At 50.2% G+C, this 17,508-nt stretch overlaps 1 protein-coding gene across 1 annotated transcript; it reads right to left on the reverse strand.

Annotated features, from left to right (window-relative positions):
- Nucleotides 1–14,564: 14,564 nt before the first annotated feature.
- On the reverse strand, nucleotides 14,565–16,917 carry LOC122378636 (leucine-rich repeat-containing protein 24-like). The gene is made up of 2 exons (XM_043359889.1): nucleotides 14,959–16,917; nucleotides 14,565–14,811 (listed from the first exon to the last, which is right to left on the reverse strand). Exons 1-2 carry the CDS (start codon nucleotides 16,680–16,682, stop codon nucleotides 14,565–14,567), a joined length of 1,971 nt encoding a protein of 656 aa, XP_043215824.1. The 5' UTR covers nucleotides 16,683–16,917.
- Nucleotides 16,918–17,508: the final 591 nt, after the last annotated feature.

The following is a 17,508-nucleotide window of genomic DNA, read 5'->3' on the forward strand; positions in this document are numbered from 1 at the left end:
GCGCGCAAATAGCATATACCACCGCGTGCTACAAAACGTTTTAGTCAAACATTTAAAAATCGTTAGATATTTGCGCTGACGTCACACATTCAGAGGGGTATTCCTAAGCATTAGCCCCTCTGAATCAAAATGCTGCAATTTTGAAATTCAATATTTCCGATTTAGGGCATTTCTCGATGTTGTGAGTGCCGAAACCGGTAATTGTGAGCCAGGGACCCCATTTTGGCTATCTCAACTCAAATCTAATGTTAAGGTGGGAGGGTCCCTTTAATTTGGTAAAGGGCCATACTGAACAATCTCGTTTTTTTCTCGGATTAAAAAACTTGGTAAAAGGCCATACTGAACAATCTCGGTTTCGAGATGTCCGCCCATCTGAGACCCGACGCACCGCACACAGCATGCAGAACCGGTTCTGAGTGAGGATCGACCGACAGATGGCAGTCGTGTCTGAACGGTAGATGGCAGGGAATTCGTAGTTAGTAGGCGGGGCTTCGCGAGCAGCCTGACGATAGCCGCCATCCGGGCTGATATTTCACTTTCACTTAGCATTACGAGTGAACGGGAAGTGCCCTAAATATTGATCGGACATTGAAAAACCTTAGTAATAAAAATTAGGCCGGGGTCTGAAACGTCCATTGCCGAAGTTTCGTTCTTGAGAGGCAACGTATTCAAAAGTTATTGCGAAAAAGTCGCGTCCCACGCGGTTTGACGTCCACAGTAGGTCGCTGTCAATTGGCGAAATCTCGCTGATTGTAAGTAAGTACAAAATACCTATCTTTAGCGTCATGAACTGGCCAGTGGCCAAGCTCTGTTGAAAGATGGTGTCTCGGGGGGGGGGGGGGGTTATAACTTCTAACACAACTTCTTATCATTACCGTGGAATATAGTTTTGAAATAATTTAAAAGAAAAACTAAGCTTGAGAATGTCTGATTCAGCGGAGAGCTAACAAACGTTTTCGGCAACTATGGCATGGTGGATATTTTCGAGACCAATGTCCGGGCAAATCTTTTCAGCCAGCCTCTTATCGGATGGAGAACTGATGAAGAAGAGTTGAGCCCATCTAAATAATCCGGGCGTGTTGCTATGCTATTCCAGGGCCTTGGCCTTTGTCATCAATTAACTGAGGGCGGTATAAATTGGCGCAGCTTTCGGCAGAATCAACCGCAATTTTTGTATTTTTGATACACTTAAGAGCCAGTTAGATTGAAGAACACTGCTGTCGGTATATTATGAGTTCCTGTATATAATCTTTGTAGTTAAATATGAGGTGAACTATGGGGAATGAAATTTACTCAGTTTGAAGGCTTTGAATAAAGCTTGAACTATTTGGATTTGAAATAAATTAATTGAAGGCTTTATTTAGCCTTTGATAAAGCTTGAGCACAAGACCGAAAATCCATTTTCTACTGCCAATAATAATGCATTTTGTCTTGATATTGATGTGCTGTTAATGACGAATTAGGACGTTGATCAGAATGTATGTGTTGCCATGGTTACCAGATCGAGAGAGAGGCTCGTTGATTTATGTGTTGTTTGCCACTGATTGGTAAGAGCGTGTCATTAATGATTGATGTTTACGAGGCATGGTCGCAAACAGTCTGAGCTGGGGAAATGTTTGGTCTGTCGGCGGAAAGTCGTCAGAGCTTTTCGTTGTTCCCTGATGCGTGAAGAAGCATTCAATGTGTATTGATCGTTTTGTGATTGTCTTATCATTATCATTGCCCTGTTGTTGATTCATTGTGTTATGCCTTATGTGGGAAGACTGATCTGAAAAGGCGATTATGATTATCTATGAAGTATTAATTTTATGTTTATTTAGTTTGAATATAATAAAGAGGTAATTAAATCCTTCGCTTTTAAAATGTCCTGCTGCTGCAGAAACAATGCTTAGAAATAACATATCACAATATGCACGATTTCGATTGATATAATGAATAGTAATAAATTTATTAAATCGCAGCCGAAATTGCGGATATGTGATTATTAGTTGAGGTATCTGTTATAACTTTTTTCAGCTGACCTCAATAAGCTTAACCTTTCTTGTAAGGTGTAGAAGGTAAACATTTGTTCTTTGACGTCTTCAAAGTACTTGTACTGCTGAGCTACTGGACCAAACACAAAGACTTCCTTGCATCGGCAACGAATGATGAATATGATGTGTTAGCCTATAATCTTTTCTTGGCCCCTGAACTTCGCCTTGTACCCAACGCTAACCCCAGAATCACTCACCTGTACTGGGGTTGACTGAAGTGCTGTTTTGTCGTCTCGAACCACTATGTGTCGCTCTTGGTAAGCTAATTACAAATCGCATGCAGGGTGATACGCAGATTGTTTTAGAGCGGCCCGGTAGCTTTCATGTCATATGTGGGTCATAAGCAACTCCCAGACTAATGCCAGCAAAGGTCATCAAACGCCGAACTTTTCCTATTTTGCATGTCTTGAGTGCCGAGCTAACCATAAAAGCCTAATGACAATTGATGACTAAAAGGAAACACTGTCGTTCTTCTTGCCGTTCATCGCCTATGGATAGACGATAATGTTATGTTATGTAACATTTTATGTAACAAACAAATATAGAGGTTAAAAAAGGTTCAAATAGGCTCATTTTTCGTCAGCCAGAGAGGACAACAGAAATTGTTCGTGGGATACGTTTGGTTCTGAAGAACCACCAGGGGGACGCTTCAAGACTGTAAAGAAACATTGTCGGCGCTCTGCTTGTCATGCTCGCCTATCGATATTAAGAGAATGATATAAATATTCCTACAATGAGATAACTTTTACCATCCTGCAAATTAAACCGCCTGAGCATGAAACCCATGTAAATGCGTGAACTATTCGCGTTGGATGATAAATCTGCAGTAGCGTCGCTGTTCGGTGGTGCATTACGCCGACACATTACCATGATTAAACGTCACCGCCTTCACGGTCGGCGGAGCTGCCGTGGCGGCCGGCCGGAGCCGAGCGGGCCCGGCAAAAACGCCAGGCTCTGCAGGGCAGAGAGATTGCTGAACCTCATCCGCAATCCACGGGACTTTTTGACGGAGGAACGTTTTGGCTGTTGTTATAATGGTACTAACGATTTTTTGCGTTGATGGAGAAATAAGAGTAGGTATTGAGAAATAAAATAAGCCATTGCATTGGCGGGTGTATGCAGGCCCACCGCTAAAGTAATGTAGGGTTTTACCAACCTCAACGGAATTGGCTTTGACTGGCGATTGTTTAATGCGGAGTGATCGAAAAGAAGATGTCAATAGCGAAAGTTGCAGCTGCAAGGGTGACGATACATATAAGCTACATTCAAAGTTTCATTGTAGTCTGGCTAATCGTTCTTAAGCTTCAGAAGCAGAACATACCCATGACTGAAACCCCACATTACTTCTGCTGTGGACTGTACATATTGTCCAGGTGTTGTTGAGCTCTAGCTCCTACTCCTACTAAGTTCCTGTATAGGTATAGGTACTGCCCAGCTTGACCAAACTTTTGCTCAACCCTTCGTGATGGCGACTCTAGCGCAGATGTTGCGAAAAATGTTGCGTTTTTACGAGCCCACCCGTCTCTTCTAACTCGACTACCATGAACACAAGCTGTTTCGATGTGTTGTAGGTATGTGACACTCAAAGTCTGCGCATAAGAATAATTTTGAAGTTTCACCAGCTGGTAGCCTTTTACCCAAATCTAAAGGTAGCTTTCGGTCAAATGCGTTATGTTGTGAATCCTCATAAAAAGGTATAATACCTAATGCTTGAAAGCCTTTTGCCAAACGCTGTCAACTTCAATTCAATCAGCCCTTACTTTGATTAAAATACTTTTAGATAAAATAGAATGGCAATGACATCCAGCAGACTTCACTTTTAATTGCGTAACTATCTGTTGCCACCAGCTTTATGACAGTTGATCCTCATAAACGCTGCAGGCAAAGCTCCATAATGACAGAAGCGCAAACTTGGAAAGCCTTCCACGTACACATTTCTAGGAATTGTAAGCACTACGCAGAGTCCCAGCCAGCAATTTTGCTCCGGGCCCAAGCAGGCTCAAGTGCGGATTGCCCGAGATTTTTAGTCGGGCTAAAGTCGGCTAGGGCTTGGGCTAAAGTCGGCGTATGACACAGAAACGCTGACTAAAGCCCATGCTCTGCCGGAGGTATGCCCGCTCTGCGAGCTCCGGGCAGCCGTAGTTTAGCCGTAGTTGAGCGACGATTGGCGTTAGCCCGATTTAAGCCCGAGCAGTGAATCCATTTATATAATGGAAATTACTCTGGGCCCGAGCGGGCTGAACTCCGGCAAGCCCACTCTGTGTGCCCTGTCTATCCCGACTTAAGCCATAGAAGTGAATGGGGTTTATACATTGCAAACTGCTGTGGCTTTGCTCGGGTTCGGCTCGAGTGACGGCTCCTGTTTTCTCAAGTCTCGACTTGACCTCATCTTGCTTTTGCTTCACACTGGATCAAGTAGCAAGGAGCAGCCAATGCACTTTCAGCAGGTTGTGTGGTTTTAATGCATATTCAAAATTGCTACGGTCACTCATATGCTCTGTTAACCGGTCATCGAGCATTGCGAAAGGAAAGTAGCGGTTGACTTTGATTGAATGTTTATTTCAAACGACTACAGACACGTCAAATGAAACACAAAAACATAAAACAGTGGACTGCAAACTGCAGCAATAATATGACATGAGTCATGAAAAAGCACCATCAAAACTATAAATCAATCACAAGACCCGCTAGCCTTCCTCCCCGTTCGGCGTTCATAATACTTGGTTGAACACTTAACCGAAAGCATAAAGTAAGGACAGCAAGTAATCGTTCATAAGACATAAAGCAATTAGCAAACAATCGTTTATAAAGAACTTCACTCTGGTGAATGGGAGCTTTGGAGGCGTCTGGCTCCTCCACACACACACATCTGCAGTAGGTGGTCGGCCAGCTTTCGGCGCAGTTTCCGTATACATATGTAGGTATACCTATGTATTAGGTCGTTCAATAAGTAACGAACAATCGGTCATAACTTCTTTATTTCTTTATTTAACACTTTAAAACTTTCACAGATTATAGATCAGACATTTCTGAATGCAGCCTATGCCTCAAACCAGTCGCCGCCCGCCTGCACACACTTCTCCTGCAGCGTTCCGGCCAACGCCGGAATTCCGCCCGGAAAAACGTGTTTTCCGTCTTTTTCACCCAGTTCATGACAGCGCACATGACTTCAGCGTCGGTCTCGAAGTGTTCACCATGGAGGCCATCCTTTAGGGGACCAAAGAGGTGAAAATCTGAAGGAGCCAGGTTCGGATTGTAGGGCGGCTGGGACATGATATTCAGCCCTGTCACGCGATCTCCTCGCGCGTGGCGTGAGACAAGTGCGGTCGGGCGTTGTCATGGTGTATGGTGATGTTGTTGACATCCGAGCCGCGCCTCTTCTTCAGGATTGCTTTTCTCAGTCTCCTGCAGGACTGTGATGTAGCGGCCCGCTGTCCATAGTCCGCCCAGGTTCAAGAAAGCCCACCAGGATGACACCATGACAACGCTCGTCCGCACATGTCTCACGCCACACGCGAGGAGATCGCAAGACAGGGCTGAATATCATGTCCCAGCCGCCCTACAATCCGAACCTGGCTCCTTCAGATTTTCACCTCTTTGGTCCCCTGAAGGATGGCCTCCGTGGTGAACACTTCGAGACCGACGCTGAAGTCAGGTGCGCTGTCAAGAACTGGGTGAAAAAGACGGAAAACGCGTTTTTCCGGGCGGAATTCCAGCGTTGGCCGGAACGCTGGGAGAAGTGTGTGCAGGCGGGCGGCGACTGGTTTGAGGCAAAGGCTGCATTCAGAAATGTCTGATCTATAATCTGTGAAAGTTTGAAAGTGTTAAACAAAGAAATAAAGAAGTTATGAACGATTGTTCGTTACTTATTGAACGACCTAATACTTAATTATAAGCAGACAGTTTCCGCTAAACCACTTGGCGAGGGCGACAGCGGCGTCCACCCGGTCCTGGTTTGTATAACTATTCCACTTTTTGGAACAATTTGCTCTAATGGTACGTACAGTGTGTCTAAAAAGAATGTACCGTCGCCACTACGTGGCGCTGGTGTCGCGAGCCGGTAGTTGGCTGAATCCGCACCAGACCACACATTCCCAAGCGCTAGGTGACAGCTGCGCAGCGGCCGGTAGTAGCGTAAGCCCGAGCCTTCGTGACACGACCCCGGGGGGGGGGAGGGGAGAGAGAGAGAGGGAGGGGATCGGGCGGGGCAGCGCGTGTAGGGAGGGGTGCTCCGGCAAGCCGGCAGTTGTCGCGGCCAAAGGTCAAGGGGTCACACACCAAGCGAACGGACGCTGATGTGGGTTCGTGGGGATCATGAACTTGTGTGTGGTAGGTGCGTCTTGCGATGCACGGTTGATACGCCAGGTCTAAGCCAAAGGATTCAGGGGAGAGCTGAAGAAAAACACCTGGTCAACTACGGCGAATAATGGTGCTGAAAAATGGAAAGTATGGGTCAATGCAAGCCTTCATGACTATAAACAACTTTTCTGAGGACGCAAAGGCCAGCATTGAATAACGATATCCGGATCGAAATTAGCAATGATTTATAATTACATGCCGAACTAATAGCGCTGCAAAACCCTCCTAGTAAATTGTCATGTGTGATTATACCCACTTGAATTAAACTATCCTAAATAAAATTGTTAATTAACTTTCTAACACTGACGTTCTTTATCATACGATAAGTATGGGGTTAACCAAGATTCAGCATCTTCCGCGTTCAAACAATCACCTGTAAGGCTAGAACATTAACCCTCGCCCATGTAGGGGGGGGGTTGGTGCAACCCCCCCCCTGAGGTTTTTCGGAAATAGTGCAAAAACGGCGGCGCGCAGCGCCGCCAAATTTTGGGTACCTTATGGGGCAAACCTTGCGCATCTTTTGATAAAAAAAAATTTGACCGGGTCATGTCAGGTCACGGAGTTATGACGTAACAAAGGGAACAGCCTCCGGCCGGATTTTCACAAACTGAGTGCCAACGCCCGAGGTTTCCTGCCGGTGGTACGGACATCCGTTGATGGATCGTGATGAAACTTCCCATGCATGTTGGGGCAAGTATTGGCTATCATATGGTATAAGAAACTTGACCGGGTCAGGTCAGGTCACGGAGCTATGACGTCACAAGAGGAACAGCGTCCGGTACTATTTTTGAAAAGCGCCCGAACCACTATTTTGCTAATTCTTGTCACCTCAATGGGAATATGCAGCAATATTAGCTTCTATAGGGAGCAAATGGACCTTCCAAATCCAAAAATACAATCAGATTTCAAAAATTTAAATTTTGATTTTTCGAATGTCTGCCGCCGACTGTGACCTTGCCGACTTCCGGCGCTCCCAACGCGCCATCTTTAGAGCTAGGGAAACGAAATACATACCAAACGATAGAGAATTGATCAAGGAACACGATAGTGAAGGTTTCAAGTCGATATCTCCCACTGTTTTGCCGCAATCGCCGCGGAAAGTTGAAAAAGTCTATTTTTCCGAAAATTTTACCTTTGACCGGTCAAAAGTAGGTCAAATGTTGACCTAGGACCAAAAAATATACCACCAATCGCGAGATCTCGGCGAGAGCAATCCGTTGGTCTTTTCCGCTAAGCTCTACGACGCTCCGTTTTCAAACGCCAAGGGGGGGTCGCACCAACCCCCCCCCCCTGCATGGGCGAAGGTGGCAGATCGCCGTTTACGGGCGAGGGTTAATGGCCAGGTAAAAACATGGTCGGGATTTGATTAACCGGATTATAAGTCGATTTTTTTTTTAGTCGGGATTTCATAAGTCGGATTTTTTTACGCCAACCGCATTTTTAAGTCGTCAGGTCACTGATCTATGACGTCATAAATGAGCAGTCCTAAAATAAACTGTGTGAAACTGTCCTAAACTGTCCTAAAATGAACATTTTAGGACTGTGTGCACATTCCTAAAATGTTCCAACTTCTCAACACCCTCAGTGCAGAGCTTTCATAGGGAGATGAAACTTACAGGATCTTATAGTATGATCGAGAGGTCTCACAACTTCTACCTATAAATGTATATCTCGGATTTTCTGAAGGGTCGCCTGAGATCAGCGTCGGTCTCTCACCATTAAAAGTCAGGGGAATATGGAAATTGCTAGTTTGGTCCGGAAATGATATACAACTATCTCAAATTCTCAAGCACACGGAATCGTGATTTCATGCGCTCCTTGCAAGGTCTGATGCTTCAATGTTGCTTTATTGATCTTGCGTGACGTCATTTATGACGTAACTAAGGCTATCAGTTTTTCGTCAATAACTCCCGATCAACTAAAGCTACCGAGTCGATAAAGCCACTAATGGACATGAAAAGACCTGCTGAATCGATTGATATGCAATATGACCTCCTTTGACCAGCTTCGTGACCTGACGGGCTGTGACCTGAACTTGACCCGAGGTTAATACCTTAACTCTCGCCCGTATTGGTGTTTTTCCAGCCGCAAACGTATAAGGGGGGGGTCCGTTGGACCCCCCTGCCGTTTCGCCCCTGATCGAGCTAGAGCTTCGCGGAAAAAACGAGCGTGTTGGCCGTGACGAGAGGAAGTCGATAATACCCAATTTTAAGGTCCTAGGTCATCGGTTGACTTTCCAGGTCAGGTCAATGACCCAAAAGTCGGGAAAATCGGGACCTGTTAGAAAGTCGTAAAGCGTGGCTGCTATGGGGTTTTCGGGGTGCTGATCACGAATATCATGTTAGTTTTGATCACAGATGATGTCTTCATGCATTTAGGCCAGGTCGGGTCAGGTCAGGTCAGGTCAACCAGTAAGGGTATTCGTAGTAGGTGGCAACCGCCTCTGACAGCTTCGCAACATGTTACGAGGGCACCAAAACTACTTCGTAAATGTTCATATGGCTGCTAAATTCGAATTCAGCTCCTAAAACTGGCCTAGAAACATGTAAAACTCGAAAAAGTGAACCGAGGTCATCAAAGGTCAATGACCTGACCTGACTTTCCGGTGACCTTGACACCCACCCGAATGCATGGAAGCAACATCATATCCCATGTTTGAACGCTTAAAACCACGAAAAGACTGCAAACGCGCCGCTAATGCGAGCCGAAATACGCCGAATCGCGATTCCTGCCAAACATGGTCTCGAAAAGTAGGTCGCAGGTCAAAGGTCATCAAGGTCAGGGTCATGACAATTTCAGGGTGGGTGTAAAATTGATTAACGCGAGGGTATTGAAAGTTTCGTCGCGATCGGCCGCTTTTTACGCGAGTTATTCGCGAAAAACCGAGGGAGGGGGGTCCGTTCGACCCCCCCCCCCCCTCTACACGGGCGAGGGTTAAGTTGATCTCACCCGAAGAAAAAGTATACCATTCGACACGCCTGAGCTAGACAAACACGATGCTGCTAAAATCGCGGATCTGCGATCATTTTTAGCGAAGTTATTTACCAAAAACCGAACCTGTGCCTTGGGCCACTTGACCTGACCTCCGAAGTCATCGGCTGACCCTGGTCCTTAAATCGGAGACCAATCGCTGCATTTCGTAACGACGCACACGATCGTTTCTTTCGTGAGGCTCTAGCTCAATTAGGGGCGAATCGCCGAAGGGGGTTGTTTCCTCACTTCCAACCCCCAACGCCCCCTCGGTATTCAGAAAACCTGAAGGTCCGGTGAGGGTTAAAACGTTTCTCCTGAACGAGGAAGAAATGTAAAAGTCAAAGCTCTATAGACGTCCTGTAAAAGTGGCCATAATAATAAATTCGTTAGAAATAAGATGCTTTTTAAACGACTTCCTCATATAAAATCGGGTGCTGGGACCAATCTTATAAACGCTTTAGAATGGACAGGGCGTCACTGGCTAAAGTTTGGGTGCAGAAAACGGCTATTACCTAAATGCAAAATGGTTTTCATGCATTTCAGTCAATTGTATATTGTCGGGCCCAGTGGCCGAGCTAAAAAAAAAAAAAAAAAAATCGGTAGTGTTTTGCATCTTTTACGCCCTAAGAAACTACACCATCTATCGAAGTGGGCGGGCTTATTTGAATGGGAGGGCGCATTATGCACGAATCGTGTGCTTTCGTTTGTTTTGGACTGTAGTGTATTTTACCACATCCACTGCTGGTATCACTATTAATATTATCTAATGCCGCGAATACGACAGCATTCCATTTATAAGATTGGGCCAATGGAGTCGCGCCCCGCGAGCTCGGTTTTCCGCTGGGCCGCTACAGGCCAGGAAGTCGGTCTTCGCCTGAGGGCAGGACAAAGGTCAGCGAGGGAGCGCGGGGTCAGCCAGGTATCGCCCAGTGCCGAGCGGATGCCGCTCCCTCCCCTCTCTTCCCCTCTTCTCCCCTCCCCACCTCGGTATTGATGGGGAGGGACCGAACTGCCAATGACATGCGAGCGGTCAAGGCCGCTCGCGCGGCAGCGACCCTGGCGGCCGGGTGCCGCAACTGGGATTCAGCCAAGTTACCGATTCGCCTCCTGTGGGAGAGCCAAACCAGGGGACATACTTTTTAGATACACTGTACCTGAAAAAGAGATCAATTGGTTTAATTTACATTGCATGTTTGCTTGAAAAATAACTTATTGTTGCATTAATACTGTAACAGCACTTCTCATTGATCCGTATAAAATGTTCATTCGAATTTTTCAACGCGGACAGAGAATGAGCGTGCTCGGTGATAAGTAGATAAATATTTGTGTTTTGTATTTCATTTTCCTGGTTCAGAAGTGCTGGTATTTCACAAAGATATACATAAAGGCACGGAATGCGGCTTTTCTGAGCGAGGGTATAAGTCGCCAGGCTGAACAGCTATTCAGCTTCATGTTTGATGGCGTGAAACTCAGTCAAAATAATGACGTTTACATACGATCAAGCGCACCATTCAATACAATTACCTACCGTAAAACTCCAATGCCAGTCCACTTGATAAGAGCAATGAGCACTATCCCTTCTTCGCGCTGTCACACGCGCCCAAACATCAACCACCAAATGCCCCAACACCGGTGTGTCGTTTCGTCGCACAGCGCGCAGACTGTCACAAACGCTGCACATGATTGGCGCAGAACTGCGCATGCGCGAACAGCCGAACAAGTATGGCTAAACTCCGGCTTTACTCCAGTTAGCCGAAGGACACAGCCAGCTTGATCGGCCCGCGCTCCGCCCAAGTTAAGCCTGTTTTGGATGCGTGGGCAGATGTCGGGCTGAGCTACTGCTATCCGCACGTGGGCATAGCTGCGGCATGCCCAAGCTCAGCCCTAGTAAAAAATACATTGGTTTTGATCAAAGTGGGCAAACCCAAGCTAAGCCCAAGCTGCCCGACGTTTGCCACAATTCAGCCCAAGTGAATTGCTGGCTGGGGTAAAGGTCTGAGGTTGGTAGCATGTCAATCACTTTAAACAATGGCCTTTAGTTGCTAATTTCACTTTTATGTACTTTGTCATCGTGTCAATTAAATGTGCTAGTTGTTGTACAGTTGACCTATTGACGTAACTAAGATTAAGCATTAGCTATGTGCCGCGCCCGTAGGGGAAGTTGGGGGAACGCCGAATACTTTTTTTCTGACGCCCGTAGCACGCAAGGTAGACAACATAAGCTATTTTTGTTGGCGTCATTCGAGAGGCCAGTCTTTTGCCTTTCAAACATACCAGGCGCATTTGATGAATTCGCATACCGTTAAGCGCACAAACTAAAAATATCAAAGAAGTGACTTTTTCGGCGTTGCCCCGGACTGCGGGGAAAGCCGAAAATGGGAGAAATGATCTACGGGGAATGCCGACATTGATGTTTTGCCACTTTATCTCAAACTTTATCCAGAATTTATCAAAGCTGACACGCGTTTTAAGAGCTTGAGGACGCTTGGTGCACACTGGAAGTTATAATTGTGTGATATAATAAGAAAATGCCAGGTAAATAATTCCTTATAGGTAACAGGCCGTTGTGTCGGTTGAAAGTGTAATTTGTGTGACTAAAAATTCGCGTTGCTATTCTACAGCAGTAAAGTCCACGTAGCGTGCTTTAACGTGCGTAATTGCACGTTTTCGGCATTACCCCAGCCAGCCATACTTTCATTTGCAGGCCCATAACTTTTCAACGTGCCGTACGAGTATAAATTTCAAATAGGCAATTATGCAAAGACATGCTGAAGATTACTTGACCGAATTGGCCAGACAAACGGTAGCATAATGAGTAAGAAATGCAGCTTCAAAGGCGCATGTAGTACAAGGAACGCGTACCTTGAAAACGCTCTTGGCGCCCTCACAGCCGAAGTATTCCGAATGACGACTCGTAACAAACATGCGATAATTGTAGTCACTTAAGCTTCAGAGCATCACTGACAGGTGGCATCCATGTCTTACGGTTTTCGAAATATCTCGAATTTCGGCTTTGCCCCAACTCCGGCATTGCCCCAACTTCCCCTATCTACATAGGTACCTATCTATAATTTCGCATCTGAAGTTAAACTCTTGTTTGTGCCGGCCTTCTTCTAAACGGAAAATAACACTTCTGACCAGAAGTGTCATCAGCAATCAGCATCTCCACCAGGTCAGCACCATCACTCATCAGCATCCTTATTCCTAAGCGTCATCAGCTACACCGTCAGAAACTTCAATAAGTGTTTCCACCATTACCATCAGCCTTCCATCAGCCACCATCAGCCTTCCTCTAGCACAGTCAGTTGCCCGTCATAAGTACCATCAGCCTCCAGTGTCATCAGCCTCCAGTAAGTGTCATCAGCCTATAGTAAATGCCATCAGCCATGTGATCGCCTCGTCGGCAGTGCCATCAGCCGGACAATCAATGACCCTAGTGACGTCACAACACGGTCCTCTCAGCACAGCGTGGTGACGCCAGTGATGTGTCCCAGTGACGTAATCACGGCGTCATCAGCGTGCACGGGTGGCCGGCGCAATCAGCCAGTCGTTCTGTCCGGGCCGTCTGCGTCTGTCGATGGACCTGCTCCCGGCCGCGGCGGTCGGCCGGACAGACAGTCGCACCATTACTGGGCTGCCCGGACCAGCCTCTCCCCTCCCTCTCCTCTCCGCCCCGTGGACACTTCTCCAGCACTAACGAGCGCGCGGCTGATAACCTGGTTATCTGCGCCGCTGCCCCGGCGACGACCCTGGACGCTGGTGGGTGCGGAAGGTCCGCAGGCCGACCACACTGGGAGTAGGCGCACAATCCACGTCAGACTGGGGTGGTGAGGGGGCTGACGTTGGGCTGACGAAACCGACGACAGTCCTAGTAGCGAGCCTCGACTGTCACTGCCTGGGCATACGATAAAAAGAAGCTGCTGATTAAACGTGTTTTGATACGACGGATAAATATGCAGACGGGGATATCCAAACAAGTCATCAATTGCTTATGCATGCGTTAACACTAGGTAGCAAGCGTCTGACATCAGATGTACGGCAATAAAATGGTTTTCCTTTAGAAATTGAAGTTTAGTAGCGAAGTGGCGAAAATTGCGTCAAAGTTAACTATCTACCATGAAAAACGAGTAGCTGCCCTGGGAAATAGTTAGATAAAAGCAAAGAATAATTGATCAAATGAAGTAACAGGCACCCTACTAACATCGTTTTTTTTTCGCAATAAGCGTTGTAGCGGTTTTCCGGATCCTAAATAAACTGTCATGGACAATCTTAATTTTGAGCGGTGTTTTCGAAGTGCTGGAGGGCGTCACTGTTTTTATGAAAGACTTGACAATAGATCACAGAGGTTATGTTAATAGATAATTAAATTGGCCCAGACAAATTGCCAGAAGTAAATTGTTGTGTGATTATTTCAAAGCGTGTGCTTGTTTGATAAGTGGTGCGAGAGAAAGTGGCTGCTTTTTCACTTAGATAGAATTATCTATTTTACAGTGTCGTCTTTGAAGTGAAGGGCACAACAAGGTGACTCGGTCATGCTCCCGGACATGTATTCATTCAAAAAGCTTATTGCACCAGTGGGACCACCCCAGGGGGGAGGGGGCAGCAGCCAGCTCCGCCTGCAGTCTGTTCAGGCGGACAATGGACACGGTACTGCGGCACACACACATACACACAGACAAACGCACACACAGCTGAGCTCAGTGCCGCCGCGCGACCACCCACCGGTCCAACTTCAACACGCTAAAATACTTTTGTCTGACAACAACTCGACGAACTGGCCACCACTTTGACATCAACGGCTGGTCGGCCCGACGGCATCGTCCGCTGCTAGGCAGCGCCGGCGGACCGCGACCTTCCTACTTCACCAATCACTGGTCACATCTCCCGAGGTCTCACGCCCGCGACCCGACCGCCGACCGTTCACCCACACACTGGCACAGCTCTGCTGGGATCGCACCTCCCGTACCACCCCATATCACCACTCCATTGTTCACCGTATCACTCTGAGCACAACGCGTAACAAAATAGCCCTCTGAGCCTAAAAAAGTCGAACTCGGCCCAGTGCGGCCCGGCCGGCCCGGCTGAGTGTCCCCGTTAGAGGTCAGGTCGGGTCACACGGGCGGCAGGTCACGTCGCACTGTGCCCAGCGCCCGGCTGGGCTCTCACAGCGGCACCGGCGGGCCAGCGCCGCGCCCGCTGCTATACCTCGGTAACGTCCCCCGCTGACTCGTCGTAACCCTCGTCGGGACTCTCGTGTAGGCTCGAGTGCGCCGCCGTCACGTGATCGCCGAATTTGACCGCGGGCCCGGCGGGCGGTGGCGCTGGTAGACCGCTGGTGTTGGGGTCACCGCGCGGTGGACGGCGCACCTGGTTGTATGTCGGCACCTCGTCGTCAGTGAAGCCGGCCGGCGGTGCCAGAGGAGGAGGACTGTCCAGTCCCGGCGGACTGGGGAGGCCCCCTTGCAGCGGTGGTGCGGCATCGGCCACCGCCACGGGCCGCGCGGATCGAGGCGGAGGTGGCGGCGGCGGCGGTCGGCTGGATATTGAGACCGACTGCATTTGGAGGAGCTCGGCGGCCGGCGGCTCTGCTGGCCGGCCGTGCGGCCGGTGCCGCGGCAGGCTGCGGTAGCCGGCCGGCGGCACGCCGGCCAGCTGCTGGTGGTAGGACCGACTGCGGCCGACGGTGCCCGAGCGGCGCGGCTCCGGCCCGGGGTGCACGTCCACATGCACCAGCGGCGCCGGCTCGTCGGGCCGCCACAGCGCGCCCAGCCGCTTGGACGAGCGGCGCCGTTCGTAGGTGAAGTCTCCTCCGGAGTGGCGATCAGCGCGGCGCGCGGTTGGCTCGGTGTCGCTAACCACGTCTGGGTTACTGTCGGCCGAGCGGCGTGACGGACTGGTGCAGCACCGCTGGCCGATGTAGGTGACGTGCTCCCGACAGTCGGCTAGACCACCGGGTGGGGGCCGGCCGGCGCCCGCGCCCGCCGCTCCCACCGCCTTGGGCGCCGAGCACGTGCTGCTGGGAGTATCCACAGCTGTGTTGATGACCCCAGTCTTCGCGTCGGCCTCGACGGGCGGCCGGTGTCGCCGCCGGCGCGCGCACCGCAGCGCCACCAGGCAGACGAGCAGGGCCAGCAGTGCCAGAAGGAGCGCCAGCGAGGCGCCCACCGCCGCCAGGTAGGTGGGTCTCTGCGGCGGCGCCGACTCCGAGCTGCTGCTCCCCGGGGGCAGCAGCACACGGAGTGTGTAGTTGACGGAGCTGACGCCGGCCACGTTGGTCGCCGTGCAGCGGAACACCCCCTCGTCCGTGTCGGTGGCGTTGAGGACAAGCAGCTGTCCGTGGCGCAGCGTGCCCGCCTGCTCGCTGTACTCACTGATCGCGTACGGCCGGTAGAATACGGCGTCAGAGTCGGACAGCGGCTGGTCGTTGAAGCTCCAGCTTACGTTGGCCGGCGGCTCGGCGTGCACGCGACAGTTGAGCGTCACGTTCTGGTGCTCGGCCACCTCGATCAGCCACTGGTCGGTGGTCACTTCCGGTAGACAGGCCAGCTCGGGTGGCTCGGTGTCGCGCAGCGGCCGGCCGGCCAGACGCGGCGGCTCCGAGCAGCGAGGCACCACCGCCGGCGGCACCTTGTACAGCACCAGCCAGCGGCGCAGGGGCCGCAGCCGGCAGTCACACCGCCACGGGTTAGCGTGCAGATCCACCCCGTGCAGACCCAGTGACAGCCCGTCCGGCTGCATGGTGGCCAGCCGGTTGCCGTCCAGCCGCAGCCACTGCAGCTTGGTCAGAGCGGCGAACGCATCCTCCTCGACCGTCTCCAGCTCACAGCGCGACAGCTCCAGAGAGGTGAGCTCGCGCAGGCCCGTCAGACTGGTGCGCGACAGCCGCCGGATCGGGTTACCGCTCAGCGAGAGCCGCATCAGCGCCGGCACGTCGGTGAAGGTGCGGCCCGGAACGTCCGTCAGCAGGTTATCGCTGAGGTCGAGCTCCACCAGGTTTGTCAGACCGAACAGCGCGTGGTCGTTCACCTGAGAGAGCTTACAGCGCGCTAGGTAGATGCGCTGTAGGTTGATGAGCCCCATCCTCTGGAACTTGTGGCGCGCCAAGATCTGGATGTTGTTCCCGGAGAAGTCGAGCACCTGTGTGCTGGAATCCATCGCGGCGGGGATGGTCAGCAGACCCTTACCGATACACTCCACTGTCTGTTTGCCGCCCTTCCACCGGCAGTCGCACACGCCTCCTAAACACTCGGCGCTCGATAGAGCCACGGCTGCGGCCAGCCACAGCGCGGCTGCCGCCGCCGTCACGCGCACTGCCATGGCGCCGCTATACGCACTCGGGGCCGGCTCGCGTCGGCCACTGCCTGGTCATAGTCGCACCAGCGCAGTGCGGTGGTGAGCGCACTCTTTCAGTGACTCGAAGGTCACTGAGTCGGTCACTGGCGACCACTGATTTTTCCACCGACGGTCACTGATGGTCACGCTGACCAGTGGTCACCGGCTGTCACTGGTGATCGGTCACGCCCACTAATAGTGGCCACTGATTGTTACTTATACTCACTGATGGTCACTGTTGATCGTACTGATCACTGATTGATTCTGCTCGTCACTGAGGGTAAATATGTTCACGCTCGTCCAGCCATTGATATTCTTACCCAGGCTATCACGCCACTGTCACTTCACTGTCACGCTGTCACTGTCACTGACAGCCGCAGATAGCCGACTGTCGGCTGAGCGGGCCTCGTGCTGTTGATGCAGAGGGTCCTCACTGGGATGGCTTCAGCTCAGCTTCGCGGCTCACTCGGACGGTCTCAGGCAGCATGAAGTGCCTCGTGCGGCCACTGAAAAGAAAGAAACATGTGTAAGGTTCGCACGGGTTTCGGTTCTGTGTCGGCGTAAATGATAGTTGACGTGAGCTGACGGCCTCACCATTGAACGGCTTCCCCGTCCGACCGACCCATCATTGACCTGAAATGCGGTAGCAATTTCATTGGTTTCCATGCCAGCAGGCGTGAAAACTCAATGGATTACTTTTCCGAGAGTGATTGGTCGCCAGGAAGGCATCTTCGCCCACGCCGAAAAATGTAAGGATACGTGCTGTCAAGATCGGCCAAAGTAGCTGCTGTCATATCAAATGACTTGACAT

Source organism: Amphibalanus amphitrite, unplaced genomic scaffold (genome assembly GCF_019059575.1).
Source record: "Amphibalanus amphitrite isolate SeventyFive unplaced genomic scaffold, NRLGWU_Aamphi_draft 000062F_arrow, whole genome shotgun sequence".
Classification (NCBI taxonomy): domain Eukaryota; kingdom Metazoa; phylum Arthropoda; class Thecostraca; order Balanomorpha; family Balanidae; genus Amphibalanus; species Amphibalanus amphitrite.

Coding starts and splice junctions, on each gene's coding strand:
- LOC122378636 (XM_043359889.1), bottom strand. CDS start 16,682: ATGGCAGTGCGCGTGACGGCGGCGGCAGCCGCGCTGTGGCTGGCCGCA. Junction 14,812..14,958: donor CGGCACCGGCCGCACGGCCG/GCCAGCAGAGCC, acceptor GGGCCTCCCCAG/TCCGCCGGGACTGGACAGTC.